The sequence below is a fragment of the Haematobia irritans genome, chromosome 5 (genome assembly GCF_050003625.1).
Source record: "Haematobia irritans isolate KBUSLIRL chromosome 5, ASM5000362v1, whole genome shotgun sequence".
Lineage (NCBI taxonomy): Eukaryota > Metazoa > Arthropoda > Insecta > Diptera > Muscidae > Haematobia > Haematobia irritans.
Window position 1 is genome coordinate 115,928,559 of NC_134401.1, and position 24,325 is coordinate 115,952,883.

Below are 24,325 nucleotides of genomic sequence, written 5' to 3' on the forward strand. Positions count from 1 at the left end.
GTGTAACACAACAACATTAAATTTTTGCAAAAATTATTATTAATGTATAAAATTTTCATAAAAAAAAAAAAAAATTATATCATGGACAATTTTTAAAAAAATTTATATCAGAAAATTGTAAAAAAGTTTATATCATGGAAAATGTGTTTTTTGCCAAATTTTATTCTTTTTCTTTAGAAAATTTTAACAATATTTGATTTATAAGGAAAACTCTTGAAAAATTAAATTTCTATAGAAAATTTTGTTAAAATTTTATTTCTATAGAAATTTTTGCAAAATTTTATATTTATAAAAAATTTTAAAAAATTTTTATATGGAAAATTTGTACAAGTTTGTTCTATAGAAAAAATTTTACAAAATTTTGTTTCTATAGAAAATTTTTAGCAACATTTTATTTATATGGCATTTTTTTTTTTAAATTTCTTTCTACAGAACATTTTTGCAAACTTCTATTTTTATAGAAAATGTTTGCAAAATTTAATATCTATAGAAAAATTAAACAATTTTTAAACAATTTTATATCTGTAGAAATTTTTTAAAAAAATTTATATCTATAGAAAATTAAAAAAAAAATAATAATTTCTATTTTTTTTTTTTATAGAATTTTATTTAAAATTTTTTTTCAATAGAAAAATTTTAAATTTTTTTTCTATAGAAAATGCATACAAAACTTTATCTCCATAGAATATTTTTGAAAAATTTAATTTCTAAAAAAGTTTTTGCTAAATGCTATTTCTGTAGAAAATGTTAACTAATTTTTATTTCCACAGAATTTTTTTTTTGCAAAATTTTGTTTCTATAGGAATTTATAGTAACATTTTATTTAGAAAATTTTTGCAGAAAATTCTATTTATTTACAATTTTTTATAAAATTTTATTTCTATAGAAAATTGGTGCAAACTTGTATTTGATAGAAAATTATTGACACTTCTATTTTGATAGAAAATGTTTGCAAAATTTTATATCTATAGAAAATTAAAAAAAAAAAAATTGTGAAAAAAATTTTTTTTTTTTAAAAAATTTGTACACAATTTTTTTTCTATAGAAAATTTTTACAAAACGAAATATTATTTCTATAAAAAATTTTATCCCCATACATTTTTTCACATAATTTTATTTGTTCTGAAAATTTTTGCATAATTTTTGTTCTATAGAGAATTTTTACAAAATTTTATTTCTATAGGAAATCGTCGCGAATTTCTATTTCTATAGAAAATTTTTGCAAAATCTAATTTCTATAGAAAATTTTTGGTAAAATTGTATTTCTATAGAAAATTTTGCAAAATTTTGTAATATAGAATTTATTTCTATAAAAAAATTTACCTTTTTTTATAGAAAATGTGTACAAAACTTTATCTCTATAGTATATTTTTTCAAAATTTAATTTCTATAGAAAATTTTGGCAAAATTTTATTTCTATAGAAAATTTTGCAAAAATTGTATTTCTATAGAAAATTTTGCAAAAATTTTGTTATATAAATTTTTTTTTATAATTTTAGTTTTTAGAAAATTTTAGCTTAATTTTATCTCTATAGAAATTGTTTGCAATACATTTCTATAGTACGTTTATAGACAATTTTATATGTAAATTTATAGTCAGGTTTTGCAAAATTTTATTTTTATAGAAAAGTTTTGACAAAAATTTTACATCCATAGCAAATTTTTGCAAAATTTTATTTCCATAGAAAACAACTTTATTTCGAAAGAAAATTTTTATTTATAATATTGAATGAAATTTTTGCAAAATTTTTCTATGGAAATTTCTGTCGTATATAGTAATGACTTTGTTTGAAGTTTTCTTTTTGTTTGTAATATGTCATATTTACTTGTTGGCTTGTGACAAAAATTACTACTTTATTTTATAAAAGAAAAAAATATGTCTCTGGGTAAATAAAAATTTCACTTTTTTCCAACCGTAAACCCGCAACAGCTATTTAATGGTGAAAAAAAAACTATAATACTTTTAGTTTTCAAAAAAAAAAAAAAAATGCAAGTAAACTTAGATATACGTCATGTGTAATTTATCATTTAAGTTAAGCTTATGCGGTAAGACTTTGAAACGCTAATGCAAAACTCATTTTGAAAGTGTATTCCATCTGCAAGCAGCTGTTGTGAGATTTTTATGAGGGATGTGTGTGCTTAATGTCATCCACCCATTCAACCAACCGAAATTTATCACTTTTTATAACAAATGGGATGAGGCATTAAGACAAAATACCCCACAGCAAAGTTATTAATGTAATGTAATGTAGTTGCAGCACACTTTTGTAATTGTGATAAGATTTTCTATGGAAATAAAAATGTATGTAAAATGTTTTTTTTTCTATAGAAATAATATTAAAAAAAAATAATAATAATAATAGCGAAAAAATAGTCATAAAATGTTGCAAAAAATGTCTATAGAAATAACATTTTGCCAAATTTTCTATGGAAATTTAATTTTGCAAGAGTTTTCTATATAAATAAAAATTTTCTAAAAAAAAAAAAAGAATAAAATTTGGCAAAATCAAAATTTTCTTTAGTAACAGAATTTTGCAAGAATTTCTGTAGAAATAAAATTAAAAAAATAAAAGATTGCAAAAATTTTCTGTTGAAATAAACGTTTGTAAAAATTGTCTATAGAAATAGAATTTTATATATATGTATATAGAATTACAAAAAATAAAATTTGGCAAAACATGTCTATAAAAATAAAATCTTTCAAAAATTTTGCTATAGAAAGAAACGTTGTATAATGTTTCTATAGAAATAAAAGTATTGCAATATTTTTTGAGATTTTTACGCCTAATATCAGCTATCCCATTCAACTAACCTCAATTTATAATTTTTTATACTAAATCTGTGATACCCCACCTCATAGTTATTATTATACAAATGTATTTGTAGCTCACACATTGTAACAGCAGCTTCTATGGAAAAAAGTTGCAAAAATTTTCTGTACAAATTAAATTTTCTATAAAGTAATTTGGTATTAACTTAAAATAACAAAAATTTTCGCTAGACATCAAATGTTGCAAGAAATTTTTATAGACATAATAATTTAGCAAACATAAATAGAATTTTTCAAGAATTTTATATAGAAATAAAATTTAGCAACAAATTTCTATGGAAAAAAAAAAAATTTTCTATAGAAATTAAATATTCACAAAATTTTCTATAGGAATAAAAGTTAGCAACAATTTTTTATGGAAATAAATAGTTGTAAAAATTTTCTATAGAAATAACATTTGGCAAATATTGTCTGTGGAAATAAAATTTTTCAAATATTGTCTGTGGAAATAAAAGATTGAATAAGTTTTCTATAGAAATAAAATTAAACAGACATTTTCTATAGAGAAGAGTGTGACATAATGTGAAATAAAATTTTGCAAAAATTTTCTAATGAAATATAATTAAAAACAATTTATAAAAAGTAAATTTAAAAAATGAATTTAAGAAATAAAATTTTGCTAAAAATTGTCTATTGATATATTTTTTATAGAAATAATGAAATGATAAATAAATTATGCCAATTTATTTAGCAAACATAAATAGAATTTTTCAAGAATTTTATATAGAAATAAAATTTAGCAACAAATTTCTATGGAAAAAATTTTATAAAAACTTTCTATAGAAATTAAATATTCACAAAATTTTCTATAGGAATAAAAATTGGCATCAATTTTTTATGGAAATAAATAGTTGTAAAAATTTTCTATAGAAATAACATTTTGCAAATATTGTCTGTGGAAATAAAATTTTGCAAATATTGTCTGTGGGAATAAAAGTTTGAATAAGTTTTCTATAGAAATAAATTTAAACAAACATTTTCTATAGAGAGAAGTGTAACACAATGTGAAATAAAATTTTGCAAAATTTTTCTAATGAAATATAATTAAAAAGCATTTATAAAAAGGAAATTTAAAAAATAAATTTAAGAAATAAAATTTTGTTAAAAATTGTCTATAGATATATTTTTTTTTATAGAAATAATGGAATGATAAATAAATTATGCCAATTTATTCTAAAAAATAAAATAATGCAAAAATTTCTTATACACAAAAATTTTTTTTTTCTGATTCAATCACGAAATTGATTGATCCAATTAATTTTTTAATTGAAATGTCTTCAATCACAGAAATCATAGTATCAATTAAAAAATTTATTGACAGTCAATTAAAATAATAATTGATCCAATTAAAAAATTAATTGATACTATTAATTAGTGTGATTGATTTTTGTTTCAATTAAAAAAGTTGTTAAATCAATTAACTTTTTAATTGAATATTTTTTAAAACTCAATTAAGATTTTAATTGGAAAAAATTTCGTGAAATTTGTTTCTGTGTAACAGGTTGGCTGATAACTCCCCGGTCTAACAAAGAAACACACATTTTGTTGTCAAAATTCGTTTTTATTATTCAACATAGTTCCCTTCAAGAGCGATACAACGATTATAACGACCTTCCAATTTTTTGATACCATTTTGGTAGTACTCCTTCGGTTTTGCCTCAAAATAGGCCTCAGTTTCGGCGATCACCTCTTCATTGCAGCCAAATTTTTTCCCTGCGAGCATCCTTTTGAAATCTGAGAACAAGAAAAAGTCGTTGGGCCAGATCTGGAGAATTCGTTTCTTCTTCATATGGGGCCGTTTTGTCGCGATTTCGACCTTCAAACGCTCCAATAACGCCATATAATAGTCACTGTTGATGGTTTTTCCATCCCAAAAAACAGAGGCCAATACTTTGCCAGCGGACTTTTGAGTCTTCGGAGACGGTTCACCGGTCGCTGTCCACTCAGCGGACTGTCGATTGGACTCAGGAGTGTAGTGATGGAGCCATGTTTCATCCATTGTCACATATCGACGGAAAAACTCGGGTGTATCGCTCAGAATCATCAACACGTTGTTGTTTTTGGTCAAATGTGAGCTCGCGCGGCACCCATTTTGCAGAGAGCTTCCGCATATCCAAATATTGATGAATGATATGACCAAAACGTTCCTTTGATATCTGTAAGGCCTCTGCTATCTCGATGAACTTCGTTTTACGGTCATTCAAAATCATTTTGTATTTTTTTTGATGTTTTCGTCGGTAATCACCTCTTTCGGGCGTCCACTGCGTTCACCGTCCTCCGTGCTCATTTCACCACGCTTGAATTTTGCATACCGATCAATTATTGTTCATTTCCCTGGGGCAGAGTCCGGAAACTCATTATCAAACCAAGTTTTTGCTTCCACCGTATTTTTTCCCTTCAGAAAACAGTATTTTATCAAAACACAAAATTCCTTTTTTGTCCATTTTTTTCACAATAACAAAAGTTGCTTCACAAAAGACGCTCTATCTCACAAACTAATTAACTTACAGACGTCAAGTTTCGACACGAATCATTTGAAGGTTGGTAGCGACGCCATCTATTTGTCAGACCGGGGACTTATCAGCCAACCTGTTAGATACAAAATTTTGCTAAATTTTGAAAACATTTATAGAAGAAACAACTTTGTAAAAATGTCTTATATAAATAAAATAAGAATATTTTATTTATATTAGAAATAAAGTTTTGCAAACATTTCATATAGAATCAATATTTTGCAAGAAAAAAAATTCGTACAAATAAAATTATGGAAAATTGTCCTATATATTCAAAGCCTTCCTAAAATTTTCTATAAAAATAAGATTTCGCAAAAATTTTCTATAGAAATAAAATTTTGTACAAATTTTCTATAGAAATAAAATTTTGCAAAAATTTTCTATAGAAATAAAATTTTGTACAAGTTTTCTATAGAAATAAAATTTTGCAAACATCTTCTTTTTTTTTTGCAAAAAAATTCAGTGGAAGTAAAAGTAGAAATCAGATTTTCTAATGGAATGGAATTCCAAAAAAAAAATCTATATAAAAAAACAAATATGACAAAAATTTCCTATAGAAGTAAAATATTGCAAAAAATGTTCTTTACATATATGTGGCAAACAATTTCTTTATAATTACAATTTTGCAAGAATTTTCTATAGTAATAAAAATTGTATTTCCCAGAGGTTCAGAATCCAGGAGAAGTTTTTAGTTATTCAAAGAGAAATGAATTCTTAGAAAACACAACTCTCATTTTCACTCTAGGGTTAGTGTACACAAAAGTAAAACAAAAGTCATAAAGCTTTCTTTTTAATATAGGGAAAGTGAAATGCTTCATTAAATTCATAATAAAACTCTTAACGATGTGCAGTACACATCAACTGGAGCAGCATATGTGTCACTTTACTTGGTGTCTGGTGACACCATAACCATCTCCAATTCAACATTGCAGCAATAGAAATTCTTTGAAATTTAGTTGCTATTAAGGTCTGTCATTCATGCAAGTCTTTTTGGTTGGTTAGAAATAATCACTTTGAGTCTCCTTCAATAATGCGAGGAATTATTGAGGGTCTGTTGCAGGCTTCAACTCTAATCAACAAATATTTGTGACAATCATTTTTTTTCACCTCCTGCTTTTGCTGCACTTTTTTGGACTCTAATATAAATTCTAAAGAGGAAGAAAATGAGATGGTGTTTTTGTCTGAAAGGAAAAATAAAATTAAGCAGGCTTCATCTCGAACCTAAATTTTTTGTGGCAATCATATGTTTCCATCTCCCATTTCTGACTTCATTTTTTCGACTCTTAATTCTAACGAGTAAGTCAAAGAGATGGTTTTTGTGACCGAAAGGATAAATCAAATTAAGTCCTTTGTTCGTTACCTTTTTTTGTTTGGGTACTGTCGCCTTACATATCATTACAGTTAATGGTGGTTTTTGGGGAATTTCATTTTCATGGGATTTCCAAATGAGTTTTTATTGTGAATATTACTCAAAAAAATTTAATACCAAATAAGAGGCATTACAAGGTGCTGTTTTAAGAACTTTTCGGTTCCGTGTTCCGCCCATATCAGTGGACCAAATAGACTCACAGTCATTGTTGAGGATAATTCCATGGTCACAATACCTGAAAATAATGTGTGCAATATCTCACGACGATCTCGTTGGGAGATCGATGCTGTATTCTAACATCTAAAGATGTAAAAACCTTTATTTAAATCAAATTGGATGCTTCTTTATGGTAACACTTGAACGTTTAGCGCCAGATATTGAATCTTCAATAGGACTACTTCATGCAATACAGTCCTAATATACTCGTACACGCTCATGGAGTAAACCTGTTGCCATGTTGAGAGTATCTCAAAGATTGATATTTATCAGCATCTCCAATGTCTTAAGAAAAAAATAGTGAAAGCTTATTGAACGGAAGTCTCGCTCACCCCAATTAGTACAACTGAAGGTGAAATACCACCAGGATCCACAAATAAAACTATATTTAAATGACATATTTATTTAATTTTTGAAAATAATTTTCACATTGTCATCCCTATACAAAAGTTTTCTACACTAATGTAGTTGGGTTAAGTGCATAAAATCAATATTTTTTTCTACTTTCCAACCCTTTGTGCTATTGTCGCTATTTTGCACTCTTGATTTTATTTTCTTTCGTTATTTCGTTGATTAAGGGCGGAAACTTCCTGCAAAAGAGTCCAACATTTACATATTGTTGTACTTGATATATAGCCGTAGAACTTCCAAGGGGGATATACCACAGACTTGGTAATAAATGGGTAGTTTTCAATTTAAAGCAAATTCAAGTAACTGCATATTTAATGAAGATACGTCTGGATTTTATAGAATGGTTTTCCACAATAGTTCTTGTATAAAATACTTTGTGGTAGTATTTGAATTTAATGACGTTGTATAGAACTAAGGAAATAAGTTTACAGATGTTTATTCTTTCGGGATATTAACAAATAGAATGGATTTAAATATTAGAGTTGGAACATTTTCATATTTTTTTTAAATATAGATACCAAAACAAAATGATAGTAATATGATTGTACTGAAGTTGGGCGCCAGTTGTCATATCTTATGCAGCTTTTCAATTGCATTTATCGTCTATGATGTGCATTCAAGACTTTGTTGTATGAGGTGCATTCTTTTCTATTGTAGTTTTTATAAATATTTTACTTATTTTACGTCGGCTATAAAATCCTTAAAATATTTTTTTTCTTTTTATATGAAATATAATTTAAATGAAATGTAAATATGTACAAACAAAAACTAATTTTCTATTTTCAATGTATTTTCGTTGATTGTATTTCAATATAGTCCCAGAAATATGTCTTAGTTTCATATAGGATTCAATTATTCAAAACGAGTTGCCAAAGAAATAAATTCTGGGTCCCTACCGCCAGAGAAATTTTGCATTTAAACAAAAAATATTAATTTTTGTTTATTTGAATAAATATTTTCTGAACTCATGTAGCCGAAGCCCGTTGAAAAGAAGGCAATGTAGTAAGTTCCTACACACAATTAAATGGCGCCCAACGTGGGGTCCCACTTAACCACCCCCTTGGTGTCGAGGATTTGGACCAGGAAACTTTTCCAGTACCTTAGAGTAGATACCAGATAAAGCATTCTCAATTTTCCCCATTAGTGCTTTGGATCCATAGCGTCCTGTTAATGATAACCATCACAATACTATTTTTTTTTTTCAAATGAGTTAAACGATCTTTGATCCCTTTTTGAAGCTGGCATCCGGCCATTTACCATTCCAGCATTTGGTGCAACTTTTGATATCGAAATTACCAGAACAGAATTGATGATACCACACCCAAGCGGAATTGGACCATAAACGTTATCAAACTTTCAGCCTTCTGACTTGCATTTCGCACTTAAGCATAGTACTAAGATCATGTTTTCGCACGAAAAACTGTTATATTCCATATAAAAAACGGTTACTCGGAATAACTGCGAAATCTTAGTTTTGAGTTTTTTTTTCGAACAGTATGCACGGTTGCCACTCGAGCCAAAAAATAATCTACCAAAATTGAGAGAAATATAAAATTTTGTTAAAATTTTATTTATTATCGAAAACTTTGTCAAAATTTAATTTCTATAGAAAATTTTGCCAAAATTTTATTTCTATAGAAAATTTTGTGAAAATTTTATTTCTATAGAAAATTTTGTCAAAATTTCATTTCTATTGGAAATTTTGTCAAAATTTCACTTCTATAGGAAATTTTGTCAACATTTTATTTCTATAGAAAATTTTGTCAAAATTTTATTTCTATCGAAAATTTTGTCAAAATTTTATTTCTAACGAAAAGTTTGCCAAAATTTTATTTATATAGAAAATGTTGTCAAAATTTTATTTCTAACGAAAAGTTTGCCAAAATGTTATTTATATAGAAAATGTTGTCAAAATTTTATTTCTATAGAAAAGTTTGTCAACATTTTATTTCTTTAGAAAATTTGTTAAAAGTTTTATTTCTATTTTTTTTTTGTTTCTATAGAAAATTCTGTCAAAATTTTTGGTTCTATAGAAGATTTTGTGAAAATTTTATTCCTATAGAAAATTTTGTCACAATTTTTGGTTCTATAGAAGATTTTGTGAAAATTTTATTTCTATAGAAAATTTTGTCAAAATTTAATTTCTATAGAAAATTTTGTTAAAATTTTATTTCTATAGAAAATTTTGTCAAAATTTAATTCTATAGAAAATTTTGTTATAATTTTTGTTTCTATAGAAATTTTTGTCAAAATTTTATTCCTATAGAAAATTTTGTCAAAATTTTATTTCTATAGAAAATTTTGTGAAAATTTTATGTTTCCATAGAAAATTCTGTAAAAATTTTTATTTCTATAGAAAATTTTGTCAAAATTTTTGTTTCTATGGAAAATTTTGTGAACATTTTATTTCAATAGAAAATTTTGTAAAAATTGTATTCCTATAGAAAATTTTTTCAAAATTTTTGTTTTATAAAAAAATTTGTCAAAATTTTATTTCTATAGAAAATGTTGTCAGAACTTTATTTCTATAGAAAATTTTGTCAAAATTTTTTTTCTATAGAAAATTTTGTCAAAATTTTATTTGTATAGAACATTTTGTCAAATTTTTATTTCTATAGAAAATTTTGCCAAAATTTTATTTCTATAGAAAATTTTGTCAAAATTTTATTTCTATAGAAAATTTTGTCAAATTTTTATTTCTATAGAAAATGTTGTCAAAATTTTATTTCTATAGAAAAGTTTGTCAAAATTTTATTTCTTTAGAAAATTTGTTAAAAGTTTTATTTCTATTTTTTTTTTTGTTTCTATAGAAAATTTTGTCAAAATTTTTGGTTCTATAGAAGATTTTGTGAAAATTTTATTCCTATAGAAAATTTTGTCACAATTTTTGGTTCTATAGAAGATTTTGTGAAAATTTTATTTCTTTAGAAAATTTTGTCAAAATTTAATTTCTATAGAAAATTTTGTTAAAATTTTATTTCTATAGAAAATTTTGTCAAAATTTTATTTCTATAGAAAATTTTGTCATAATTTTATTTCTATAGAAAATTTTGTGAAAATTTTATTTCTTATTTTCTCAAAATTTTTGTTTCCATAGAAAATTTTATTTTCATAACAAATTTTGTGAAAATTTGTGTTTCTATAGAAAATTTTATTTCTATAGAAAATTTTGTCAACATTTGTGTTGCTATAGAAAATTTTGTCAAAATTTAATTTCTATATAAAATATTTTCAAAATTGTATTTCTATGTAAAAATTTTTGTTTCTATAGAAAATTTTGTCAACATTTTTGGTTCTATTGAAGATTTTTTCAAATTTTTTGATATAGAAAATTTTTGGAAAATTTTGTGAAAATTTTTGTTTCTACAGAAATTTTCTTTCTGTAGAAATTGACAAAATTTTCTTCCTATAGAAAACTTTGTCAAAGTGTTTGGTTCTATAGAAAATTTTGTCAAAATTTTCCTCCTATAGAAAATTTTGTCAAAATGTTTGGTTCTATAGAAGATTTTGTAAAAATTTTCTTCATATAGAAAATTTTGTCCAATTTTTTGGTTCTGTAGAAGATTTTGTGAAAATTTTATTTGTATAGAAAGTATTGTTAAAATTTTATTTCTATAGCAAATTTTAGTAAAGTAACGAAAATGTTCTTTTTGGATCCGGAAGTGGTGCAAAATTGACGCAGAAGCGATGAATTTAACATAGGCTTTTCATAGGACGGAAGTCCTCCATTTCAACAGCCAGTGCACTGAATTTGCATCACTTCTTTAGGTGTGATCCGAATTCAATGTTTTGGATGTAAATTAAAAAATTCTGTGACATTTTGTCAAATAAATTATTTTTAAAATTTGTTATAAGTTTTAATGGATTCTAACGTTTGTCTGATACGTTTGACCTCAAATATTTTCAAAAATTCTCAATTTTTTCAGATTGGATTTAGCACTTTTTTCGACAAAATTTAAATAATTTGTACCATTTTATGAATTCTTAAACTGTTGTTAACCAATTTGAAACAAAAAAGTTAAAATTACCCATTAAAAATATGAAAAAAACATGGTATAAAAAGTGAATGAAAGAATTTCCTGTGTAGTTAAAATAAAGAACATCATTGGGAGTGCATCTTCTGGAAGTGCTTTTAAAGTTGTGCCTTTGGAAGAACTTCCAGTTTTTTTGCTGGGTGTTTAATAATCTAACGAATAAAAATGTATGTGTGTACTATATCCCTAAAGATATGCTTTGATTTTTTCTTTACCTTGTAGGCATCAGTAAAGTATGCCAAGCTTATTATTTGGTTTTTTTCTTTTCACTTCTGGCCAACATATCTTTGAAATGATGATACCTGCTGCTTAAAGCAATTTCACCAGATTTTAATAGAAAATTTCCTGCGGATGCAATTTTGCTAAAATAATTTATTTTTTCTTTCATCATCAACCTACGCAGTTGGTTGGTGATATTAGAGTTTAGTATATTTCTCATCCATTTCAGATTAAGAAAACAATTTAAAATCACAATACCACCAAAGAAACATGCCTTTTATTTTGTGTAGATATTTAAGCAAAGGAAGAAAACATATCTTAAATGTGCATTTAATCTATTGAAATAGGGGTTTAGGGCTGATGAGCTTTCATCTATACTACTTCCTATTAATTTCTTTTATAAGACTCCTAGAATTATGCTTTATTTTGTTTCCGTGCCTTGTATTTTTTAAAGCCTAAAAGTATGCTCTTAATTATTGTCTTAAATGATTATTGTTGCCTTAAAATTTAATATAGTCGAACCATTCTTACTGCGCCCATATTTTCTTGTCGTTTCTTTTCCTCGCTTTTTGCTCTCTTCTCACGAAATCTAGCACAACAATTCGAAAATATATATTCAAAAAATACAAAAATCAAGGCATAAATGCTTATGAAACTAGCACCTAGAAATAATCCAACAGCTCCACCAAAAGACATTATCAATTGATCGGTACTAAAAACCACCCGGCGTTTCATGGCCATGCGAGGTAAACTCAATTTAACAATCAATGTACGTTCAAATCTGGTAGAGTCCTAGAAATGGGAAGTAGAAATGGTCAATAGCTTGTAATTTGGAAAATTATTTTAGTTACATCTTTCTGCAATGTTGTTTGTATGGCTATATATTTGACTTCCTCGCATAGACCAAAGCAAGTACATTTGGCCACCTGTGGCCAATTGTGTTTGGCTAGGCACAACATTCCTTTGACATCACATATGGGTATATGCGGAGCCACAGCATAAAAATAGGGCTTACATCCACATTTTTGATATGCCCAATTTATACGACATTCCATGCGACATAGGCCAGGTCGATAGGTCTAAAAATCGTAATTAGTTTTTATACGTTGGAAAATTTTCGTTATTTGGTTTTTTTGCAAAACTTACATCAAAATATTTTAAAATATTTTCATTTTTGTATCGGCACTTCCGATACGCAATAGGTACATTGCGAACTTCTGTTTCAGCTGTGGTCAACGAAATCAACAGCTCTATGGTCAATGATCCATCCATGTTCGATCGCCGTAAAATTGTACCCTGATCGTAGGGAGCCACAACATCTTCAACATTGTGTAAATACTACGCAGGGAAGAAAAAAAAAAAAATAATAATATAAAAATATTACTTAATATGAAAGTATTTTTTTTTATTTAATGACGAAATTTGGTTATCCAATTATTTGTAATTGAAGTGGTAATAAATTCAATAGACATTTTTGTTGAAATTGACAAAAATTTCTATAGACATAAAATTTTGACAAAAATTTCTATAGAAATAAAATTTTGACAAAATTTTCTAAGAAATAAAATTTTGATAAAAATTTCTATAGAAATAAAATTTTGACAAAAATGTCTATAGAAATAAAATTTTGACAAAATTTTCTATAGACTTAAAATTTTGACAAACTTTTCTATAGAAATAAAGTTTTGACAAAATTTTGTATAGACTTAAAATTTTGTATAGACTTAAAATTTTGACAAAATTTTCTATAGAAATAAAATTTTGACAAAAAATTCTATAGAAAGAAAATTTTGACAAAAAATTCCATAGAAAGAACATGTTGGTAAAAATTTATATAGAAATAAAATTTTACAAAATTTTCTATAGAATTTATTTCTATAGAAATAATGTTTTTTTCTACAGAAATAAAACGTTGACAAAATTTTCTATAGAAATAAGATTTGAACAAAATTTTCTATAGACATAAAATTTTGACAAAAATGTCTATAGAAATAAAATTTTGACAAAGTTTTCTAAAGAAATAAAATTTTGACAAAAATTTCTATAGAAATAAAATTTTGACAAAATTTTCTATAGAAATAAAATTTTGACAAAAATTTCTATAGAAATAAAATTTTGATAAAAATTTCTATAGAAATAAAATTTTGACAAGAATGTCTATAGAAATACAATTTTGACAAAATTTTCTATAGAAATAAAATTTTGACAAAGTTTTCTATAGAAATAAATTTTTGACAAAATTTTCTATAGAAATAAAATTTTGACAAAATTTTCTATAGAAATAAAATTTTGACAAAATTTTCTATAGAAATAAAATTGTAACAAAATTATCCATAGAAATAAAATTATGACAAAATTTTCTATAGAAATAAAATTTTGACAAAATTTTCTATAGAAATAAAATTTTGACAAATTTTTTTATAGATATAAAATTTTTACAAAATTTTCTATAGAAATCAAATTTTGACAAAATTTTCTATAGAAATAAAATTTTGACAAAATTTTCTATAGAAATCAAATTTTGACAAAATTTTCTATAGAAATAAAATTTTGACAAAATTTTCTATAGAAATAAAATTTTGACAAAATTTTCTATAGAAATAAAATTTTGACAAAATTTTCGATAGAATTAAAATTTTCTATAGAGATAAAATTTTGTCTAAATTTTCTATAGAGATAAAATTTTGACAAAATTTTCTATAGAAATAAAATTTTGACAAAATTTTCTATAGAAATAAATTTTTTACAAATTATATATAAAAAAATTTTTGACAAAATTTTCTATAGAAATAAAATTTGGACAAAAATGTATACAAAAAAATCTGTACCAATAAAATTTTGACAAAATTTTGTATAGAAATACAATTTTGACAAAATTTTCTATAGCAATAAAATTTGGCAAAATAAGATTTTTTATTTGGTAGTTTTTTGGTAACATCTTCTCTAAATTTTGGTAGATTATTTTTGGCTCGAGCGGCAACCGTGCCACTGGGCTGAATAGTCTTATTGGGCTGGTTTCTTGAGGGTCCTGAATGCTCATTTTGGCCCAATCTATCACTTGCAAGCAACCACTGAAAAATTGGTCCCTATCGATTCATAATTAGATATAGCCCATAATTAGATATAGACCGATTTCAAAATTCGAGTTCCTGACCCTCTAGCAGACCTATTACTTTCCCGATCCTTCTGAAATGTAGTAAAATCCATATTCCGACATTTGACTTCTATATAGACCGAGATTTGATTCCTTTGTCCTTCTGAGGCGAATTTATAGTCCCATTTAACATACTTGAAATTGGTCGACATAGATTCGATCCGTCCAAACCGTATATACATTGAATGAGACTTAGGTTAGGTATAATGGCAGCCTGATATTTCAGGCTCACTTAGACTATTCAGTCCATTTTGATACCACTGTGGCGAACTTCTCTCTTACCACTGAGTGCTGCCCGATTCTATGTTAAGCCGAGTCCGAACCGCGTTCCACATTGCAGTGAAACCACTTTAGAGAAGCTTTGAAACACTCAAAAATGTCACCATCATTACCGAGGTGGGATAATCCACCGCTGAAAAACTTTTTGGTGTTTGGCCGAAACCCACGACCTTGTGTATGCAAGGCGGTCATGCTAACCATTGCACCATTATGGCTCCCTGAATGAGACTTGAACTGTTTTTTTAATTAAAAAATAATTTAATCAATTAATTTCGCCATTGAAGTCAAAACAAAATTTTCTGTGTGGTATTCTTTATCTGGTAGAGTCGTGTACAGTTTTACTTGAATTGTACTTACGATAAATACTTCTACACTGTCATTCATATTGGGATATATTTTCCTTGTACATTCATTCATAATATCACAATATTGACGAGAATCCACTTTCAACGATTTTCTAGAAAGAAAAAGTGTTTGTTAGAAATTATAAGTTCTCGCCGCTGCGAATTTGCGATTGCCATCACAAAAGTTGGCCATCGTAATAAAAGGTGGCACAAAAAATTCTATTTTTTTTTTCTTAAAGAAACAATAAATGTGTTACATTTAATCATATCAGGACTTTGGTCGCATATGGTAATCAAATTCTGTTAGGTAAGGCTGAGAAGTGGATTCAGGTCCCCTGTTTTATGTCGACTGACATACATCTAAACCAGCATTCGGCTTGTTGTGCGCTTTAACTTCTTCTTTTCTTGGTAACCTTCTTTCCAGGAACTCTGTGTCTCTAACGGACTTGTTTTGAGTTCCTGTTTCCCAGCTGGATCTGGTCCCGAGTCCACCCATCACCTTACCGATATGGTTAACTCTTTGCCTAATAAAGGGAGGATTGTGACAAACGGCAGTATGCCAATCATCCTGAAAACACTCCCTATATGCACTATCCTCTGCTGCTCACATTCGGTACAGATGTTTTCTCATTTATAGTTGCCCGGTCATTATTCCAACGGTCCTTCTAAATGTCGTCCTACTCTCCTTGAGTAGTATTTTCGTCGCCCTTCCGACCGTTGCATAGGTTCACATCGCTTAATGTGTCTTCCGAGCCCATTCATCCAAAGGTAGTGTGCAAAGGTATTATCATCCTCAAAAAATGCCATACTTGCGCCATCCTCTGCTGGTGCCTATTGGGCACAGATGGGCTCTCAATTCTAGGTGTCCTGTCATAATTCCCAGGGTCCTCCTGATTGTCGTCATATTCTCCTTGATTAGTTATACAGTATTTTTCTTATCTAGGTCACCACATAGTATTTTCGTCGCTCTTCCGACCGTTGCATTGGTCCATAGCTTTATGCGTCTCCCGTGCTCATTGATCCAACTTGGCCCGCGTTGCCTTTATTGGCTTTGCGTTCCCTAAGTTCACTTCCCCATGTGTCCTAGTTCTTATCGATAGTTTATCTGTTTTTACGTTTCTTCTTTTTTCTTTTTTGGTATGTCCCGCTACCCTGCCGTATTGCAAGTATTCGTTAGTCACGCATTTGCATTCCAATACGGTACGCGATCGAACTTGGACCGCGTTGCCTCTATTTGCTTGGCGTTCCTTAAGTTCACTTCCCAATGTGTCCGAGCTCGTACCGTTAGTTTATTTGGCTTTTCGTTGGCTTCTATTCCGGCCTGTCCCGGCACCCGTATGATGCGGATCCTGTCGTATTCCGAGTATTCGTTGATCATGAATTTGTATTCCAATACGGTTCGCGATCGATACGCCCTCTGACAACCTGTGAAAATGTTTGTTTTGTGGCCTTGTATTATTTCCGATCCATTTAACACACTCCGTTATGGATTATGATGTGGTTCGGTAATCGGAATAGGATCTCGGTGTCGGGGTCTTCCACATACGCCCAATCCTGTCCTTCCACCATTCTTCGATCCACCATGCATCCCTCTGGTATCTGTTCAGGTGTCCAATTCTCAAAGGAAATTGTGACCAGTAGGGTAGGGCAGGCGATCGAAGATCATTGGCGACCTTTGATACAAAAAATACGATGTGACTGTTTTGTTTTTGTCATTTATAGGGTTGGAGTGATATTTAAGGATGGAATCGCCTCAAAGTTGGCGACAAAGCTGGCCGGTGTTCGAGGAGAATATGACTTCGATCAGTCGGTGCAGTTATTTGCCTATGGTATCCCTTCGTGTCTCCCATTCTCCCAGGACCACGGGTCAGAGTAGAATAAGGGAAATAGTTACCAGTAGGGTAGGGCAGAATGTCACACTCGGCAGCTATGACAAACACAGGTATACGATCATGGATTGTTGCGGCATTCGTCATCTCACCCACCGTCTGTCCCATTATCTTTTGATGTTTCATGTTTCCCTCCATTCATGTAACATCTTAAATCTCATCGCAGCTATGGCGGCTACGCATTTGGTCCGAAGCTTTATAGGTCTTAAGTCCAATATAGTATCCAAGGTTCTGGTTGAAGTGGTCTTCATTGTCCCAGTTATGGCAAGACAACATGTTCGTTGGTCTCATTCTGCCAGGATCATCTTAATGACGTCAGAATGTCACACTCGGCAGCTATGGTCACCACAGGTATACGATCGTGGATTGTTGCGGCATTCGCCATTTCACCCACAGTCTTCCCTATTATCCGTTGATGGTTCGTCATGTTTAGTGTTTCCGTCCATTCTCCCAATATTTTCAATCTCATCGCAGCCATGACGATTACACTTTTGGTCTGAGGTTTTATAGATCTTATGTCCAGTATAGTCCCCAAGGCTTTGGTTGACGTGGTCTTTATTGTCCCAGTTATGACAAGACAAAATATTCGTTGGATCCCTTATAAAATTGCTATTTTACACTTCCTCTCCATTGATGTTCATCCATTGATATGGTTGGCCTTATTACGCTTTCATATATCCAGTGCGCCACCTTTGGATTCGGCGCCCAAGTCTCCACCAGTCTATAGACGCGTTTGTCAGAGTTGGCCTTATTACGCTCTCACACATTGAGTGCACCACCTTTGGATTCGGCGCCCAAGGCTCTGGTGACGGTGGACCCGTTGGTAAATTTCTATGTTGCTCTTCCTCTCCATTGATGTTCAGTTATCGTATGAACGTGTATGTCAGGAACGGTCCCATTTACCATCTGGAGCCCATTGTTTTTTTTTCTTCACAGTGCCCAACATTTGTAAGCTTTCCTCAGCCCTCTCTTTGATATGCTCTTTCAATTCAGTTTCGTGTCTAATGTTACTCCTAAGTTCTTTATTTTATCACACACTGGTATATTGGGCAATTTTAGTTCTTCTAGTGAATAGGCATAATTCAGTTTTCTCTTGATTACCATTCAGCCAGTTCTGTAGGTCTAACAAAAAACTTTGTCTAGTTCCAAAAGTTCCCATCCTTGACGATTAATCGGACAACTTTGATGACAATATATTGCCAGAGAGACTATCTTATAATACCATATTTGATAAAAGTCACCACTACGATAGACCAAAATATCATAAATTATGAAATAAGCCTAAAATTATGTACTATAAATATCGACTAGGTTGGTATGCCTTAGAGATCAACAGAAGCATACCTGTAGGAGACAATTATAGTGCATATTTTTAGGCTTAATAAAATGCAATGAATATCGATCAAATATAGTATTATGCAATATATTGTCACCAACTAAAATAAATTAAAGGTACATAGAAAACAAATTCATACGATAGATTTCTACTTACAAATCTCCAAAAGGATTAGTATACTTGGACAACTGTGATGTTGTCTTGCATAAACCAAATTCAGTTATAGCGGAGGCAAATGCTTTGTCTCTAATATCGGGATTGAATTTTGGTCTTATCTTTTTACCATTCTCATCTATTGGCGGTGGCTCTTCTTCCTTCGGGGCCAATTCTTTTGGTGGCACTATCTTATTGTGTAACTAAAGGGCAAGAAAAGTTTTCACTAAATTATAAAGATGTCAATATATATAAAATACTGGTCTACTTACACGCATTAAAATGTCCAGAAAATTTAATTTATTTACATTCGCATCATTCTCATAAGGTTTCAAAGTGTTTAAATTAATTGTTCGTAAACTTAATAGAACTTTTAAAAATTCATAATAATATTGATAAGCTTTGGGTTCTGTATCATTTTTCACATTCCACACATCCTCAATGACTTTTTCAAATTCCGTTTGATCAACATAATCGGAACATAGTGTAACACCGACATAGGGAAAATTTGATTTACCCCAAGCCAATTCCATGGCATAGACAATGGGATTGTCACGAAAACGTTTCCATTGATTTAGGCATATATCAATGGATGTATAAGTTGCGAAAATTATTATTAAACCCCAGAAAAGTCTTTCCATCCAATGTAAATTGCCACGAACCAAATACGGCAAGCCATGAATGCTAGATTCTCCGAGAGCTTTATTGGCGATCTGTTTATTATTCATGCTATTGGTAAACTGAAAACTTTTCATATATGTTTGATACGTTTAATATCCTTCAGGGATAGTTATCATGTAGCGGATAATTCATTTTCGTTGTTTTAAAGATGTTTATCGATTTGTTATAACATGATGTTTTATAACTCATCACAGAGTTGAGCATACATTTTTAATATGGCATATTAACACGATATGCCCATTTTTCACAATTGTGGAAATTTTTGTTTTACAAAGACCATATAGATGGCTTTGTGAGGCATAAAGAACCAGTTACGGAAATACAAACAAATTATTAAATTTTTTTTAATAAAATTAAAGTTAATTAAATTAGAAATAATTTTATATTCCAACTTAATACTTACTAATATATTATTATTAATTAAAAAAATTCTCTTTTATTTCAGGTAAATTTAAAATATTTTTGGATGTTGTCATAGTAAGTAGTTGATTGAAAAAATGCAAGGAAAAATTAAAAACAGAAGAACACTCAGAAAAGAGGGAACCTTCCAAAGCGCTGAAGCAAATGTATATTTAACAAAACTCACAAAGTATAAAGATTTACTAAATTCATACTTCCAACAAAATAGTTCATAATTTCTTAATTTTTTTACAACAAATACAACCATCTTGAACTCCGTATGACACCAAAGACATTTTGACAATTTTTAATACCACTTTTTTTGCTTCAAACTATGAAATTTTTATTTAACAAACAAAAGAACCAAATAATTATGTCTAATAAATTTTCTTGAATTTGTCGAAAAATGTATACTAATTTTTTGTGATATCGGCGTGATACAGTTTGGTTAAAATTTTCTAACCTTACTTAAAATTTCCTTTCTGGTGGCTTCACTTTTTTTGAGTTTACAGTAGGACTGTCACCCGGGATAAATCCCGGAATTTTTTTATTTAGAATCTCGGGATTTTTCGGGATCCCAAAAAAATAATTCAAATTTGTTAAAATTGTGGCTTTTTACGATTGTTTATAAATAAATTGGAGTCCTCATTCAGTCTAAATGGTCCTTAGATTTCATACCCGTCGAAAATGTGAAAATATCTCGTTTATCTGACAAAAATTTGGATGCCTTGATATTTTTACTTAAATCGATTAAGTACAAAATAACAGGTTGGCTGATAAGTCCCCAGTCTAACAAAGAAAAACACATTTTTTTTTTGTCAAAATTCGTTTTTATTATTCAACATTGTTCCCTTCAAGAGCGATACAACGATTATAACGAAAATTTTTTTACCTTTCGCCTGGACGGAGAATCGAACCGCGGACCATGCAATTTGTAACCCAACACACTATCCACTGAGCTACGTAGCCGTTTATTGTCATCAATAGACAATTACCCATATAAGTTATATTTATATAGTATAGCTTGCGGCGCCCACGAGCCGATTAAACAAAGTTTATTTAACAGAAAAATACATTTAGTTGGGCACCGTGGAGCAGTGGTTGCTACGTCCGACTTGCATGCCTAGGGTCGTGGGTTCGATCCCTGCTTCGACCAAAGGTTTTTTTTACATATATTCCATATATGGTCGGAAAATTCCGAAAAAATGTTCAACATTACATTCTACTATTTTAAATTTTTTACTATGAATTGTAAAATGTGTCTTATTAAAGACCTAAAGTCCGAACAGTGTTTGATATAAACGAAATGGACTGTGTTGTTGGTTCAAAAATAACTTTTTATACCCTTCACCACTACTGTGGTATAATAAGTTTGTGCATTTGTATGTAACGCCAAGAAGGAAAAGTCGTCTTAGAATTAAATTCTGAGTCGATTTAGCGATGTCCGTCTGTCTGTCTGTCCGTCTGTCTGTCTGTCTGTCTGTTGATGTATTTTTGCAAAGTACAGCTCGCAGTTTTAGTCCGATTGTCCTAAAATTTGGTATAGGGTCCTGTTTCGGCTCAAAGACGATCCCTATTAATTTTGGAAAAAATCGGTTCAGATTTAGATATAGCTGCCATATATATTTTTCACCGATCTGGTCATAATTGGCGTGTATATCAACCGATCTTCCTCAAATTCCTTACATCCGAATATTTTATGTGTCTCGAAAAACTTGCAAAATATCAGCCAAATCGGTTCAGATTTAGATATAGCTCCCATATATAGCTTTCGGCCGATTTACACTCATATGACCACAGAGGCCAATTTTTTGCTCCGATTTAGTTGAAATTTTGCACAGGGAGTAGAATTAGCATTGTAGCTATGCGTTCCAAATTTGGTTGAAATCGGTTCAGATTTAGATATATCTGCCATATATAGCTTTCGCCCGATTTACACTCATATGACCACAGAGACCAATTTTTAACTCCGATTTAGTTGAAATTTTGCACAGGGAGTAGAATTAGCATTGTAGCTATGCGTGCAAAATTTGGTTGAAATCGGTTCAGATTTAGATATAGCTCCCATATATAGCTTTCGGCCGATTTACACTCATATGACCACAGAGGCCAATTTTTTGCTCCGATTTAGTTGAAATTTTGCACAGGGAGTAGAATTAGCATTGTAGCTATGCGTTCCAAATTTGGTTGAAATCGGTTCAGATTTAGATATATCTGCCATATATAGCTTTCGCCCGATTTACACTCATATGACCACAGAGACCAATTTTTAACTCCGATTTAGTTGAAATTTTGCACAGGGAGTAGAATTAGCATTGTAGCTATGCGTGCAAAATTTGGTTGAAATCGGTTCGGATTTAGATATAGCTCCAATATATAGCTTTCGGCCGATTTACACTCATATGACCACAGAGGCCAATTTTTTGCTCCGATTTAGTTGAAATTTTCCACAGGGAGTAGAATTAGCATTGTAGCTATGCGTGCCAAATTTGGTTGAAATCGGTTCAGATTTAGATATATCTCCCATATATAGCTTTCGCCCGATTTACACTCATATGACCACAGAGGCCAATTTTTAACTCCGATTTAGTTGAAATTTTGCACTGGGAGAAGAATTAGCATTGTTGCTATGCGTGCAAAATTTGGTTGAAATCGGTTCAGATTTAGATATAGCTCCCATATATATGTTTTTCTGATTTCGACAAAAATGGTCAAAATATCAAAAATTTTCCTTGTAAAATCGCCACAGCTTAGTCGAAAAGTTGTGAAAATGACTCTAACTTTCCTAAACTTCTAATACATATATATCGAGCGATAAATCATAAATAAACTTTTGCAAAGTTTCCTTAAAATTTCTTCAGATTTAAATGTTTCCCATATTTTTTTACTAACATTGTGTTCCACCCTAGCGCATTAGCCGACTTAAATTTTGAGTCTATAGATTTTGTAGAAGTCTATCAAATTCTGTCCAGATCGAGTGATATTTAAATGTATGTATTTGGGACAAACCTTTATATAGCCCCAACACATTTGACGGATGTGATATGGTATCGAAAATTTAGATCTACAAAGTGGTGCAGGGTATAATATAGTCGGCCCCGCCCGACTTTAGACTTTCCTTACTTGTTTTTTATTGAAAAAATAAAAATTTTGTAACAAACGAATTTTTTTGGTGATAAAAGTGTATACTTTTCGCAGCAATTCAAAAAACTCTAATAAAAGAAAAACGTTTTCGGTACACGTTTTCCAAACGTTTCTTTCTTTGCGTGTATATTTTGCATATCAAATAAAAGTTAATAATAATCTTTGTTGTCTATCAAATTGATTTTAATCGGGTAATTAGGCAAAACTATTGGCGCCATCTGAGATTAAAATGAAATGAAATATAAGTAGATTCAAAGAAATTGAGGGAATCGTTTATGTTTCAGTCAATAAGTAAAACTTTTGAAAGGCATGAAAATTAAAAAAAGAGTTATTACTATTAAATCCTAAATGGTGCCTTGTAGTAATTATAATGTAACCTACATTCTCATAAAACTTTTATACACTCAACAAAAAAAATTAACCAATAAATAAATAAAAAAATATACAATAAAAAAAAATATAAAATAAAATAAATAAAAAAAATAAAAAAAAAATATTTTTTGCAGGCTTTAAAAATACTATAAAGGTTTACAGTGTTCCAAGTTTCAAGACGATCTCATTGCACCAAAGCGTAATACGAACATATTTATTCAAATCGAGCGTAATATGGGGGATATTCGATCCGATATTTGCGAAATTCTTATGCCAAAAAATCACTCCGTGTCGCACAAATTTCATTAAAATAGATTAATAATTTCGACCTGTATCATGCCAATCACAAAATGGGCTAAATCGATTCAGTCGATCTAGATATATTTTACGGATTCGAAAACCAATATTTCTAGGCACGTACCTTGCAGATCAAAGTTATTATACCCTGACCACTATGTGGTATAGGGTATTAAACTAGCCCACTGAAAGAAAAAATGTACTTTCGACATGCAAAATTCCGAAGCTAAACTTTAGACTAGATTTTTATTTTCCCATAACAACAAAATCGGACTATATAAAATAAAATAAATTATTGCATATTAGAAAAGTTCGTACTCCTACTCTTGCGTTCAAAGATTGATTTTAAGCGTATAATAGATACGGAAATTATTATTTATAATTTATGTTTCACAAATTTACCTACAAATCACAAAACGGTTTTTTATCTTCGTTATTGAATTTTTGGAAGAAAAAAATAAACAAATTATATATTTCACACCTTTTGTTCAACAATAAAAATAAAGATCTAAAGTCAATAATAAATTTATTACCAAAATTGAACACACACATTTTTGGCTTAAGAAATTTATGCTAAATTTAATATTCAAAAAGAAAAAAAAAATAACTAATGTCCATCTTAATGATATTAATAATATATTGAAAAACAAAGCATGTTTGCAAAAACCATTTGTGTATTGGCTAT

General features: G+C 29.2%; 2 protein-coding genes across 17 annotated transcripts in view; one reads left to right on the top strand and one right to left on the bottom strand.

Annotated features, from left to right (window-relative positions):
- Window positions 1-24,325, top strand: part of mim (missing-in-metastasis) — a 333,252-nt gene that overhangs the window by 131,583 nt on the left and 177,344 nt on the right. The window lies entirely within an intron of this gene.
- On the bottom strand, window positions 12,089-19,475 carry ppk25 (pickpocket 25). The gene is made up of 6 exons (XM_075309141.1): window positions 19,020-19,475; window positions 18,751-18,950; window positions 15,383-15,482; window positions 12,739-12,930; window positions 12,444-12,671; window positions 12,089-12,384 (listed from the first exon to the last, which is right to left on the bottom strand). Exons 1-6 carry the CDS (start codon window positions 19,473-19,475, stop codon window positions 12,100-12,102), a joined length of 1,461 nt encoding a protein of 486 aa, XP_075165256.1. The 3' UTR covers window positions 12,089-12,099.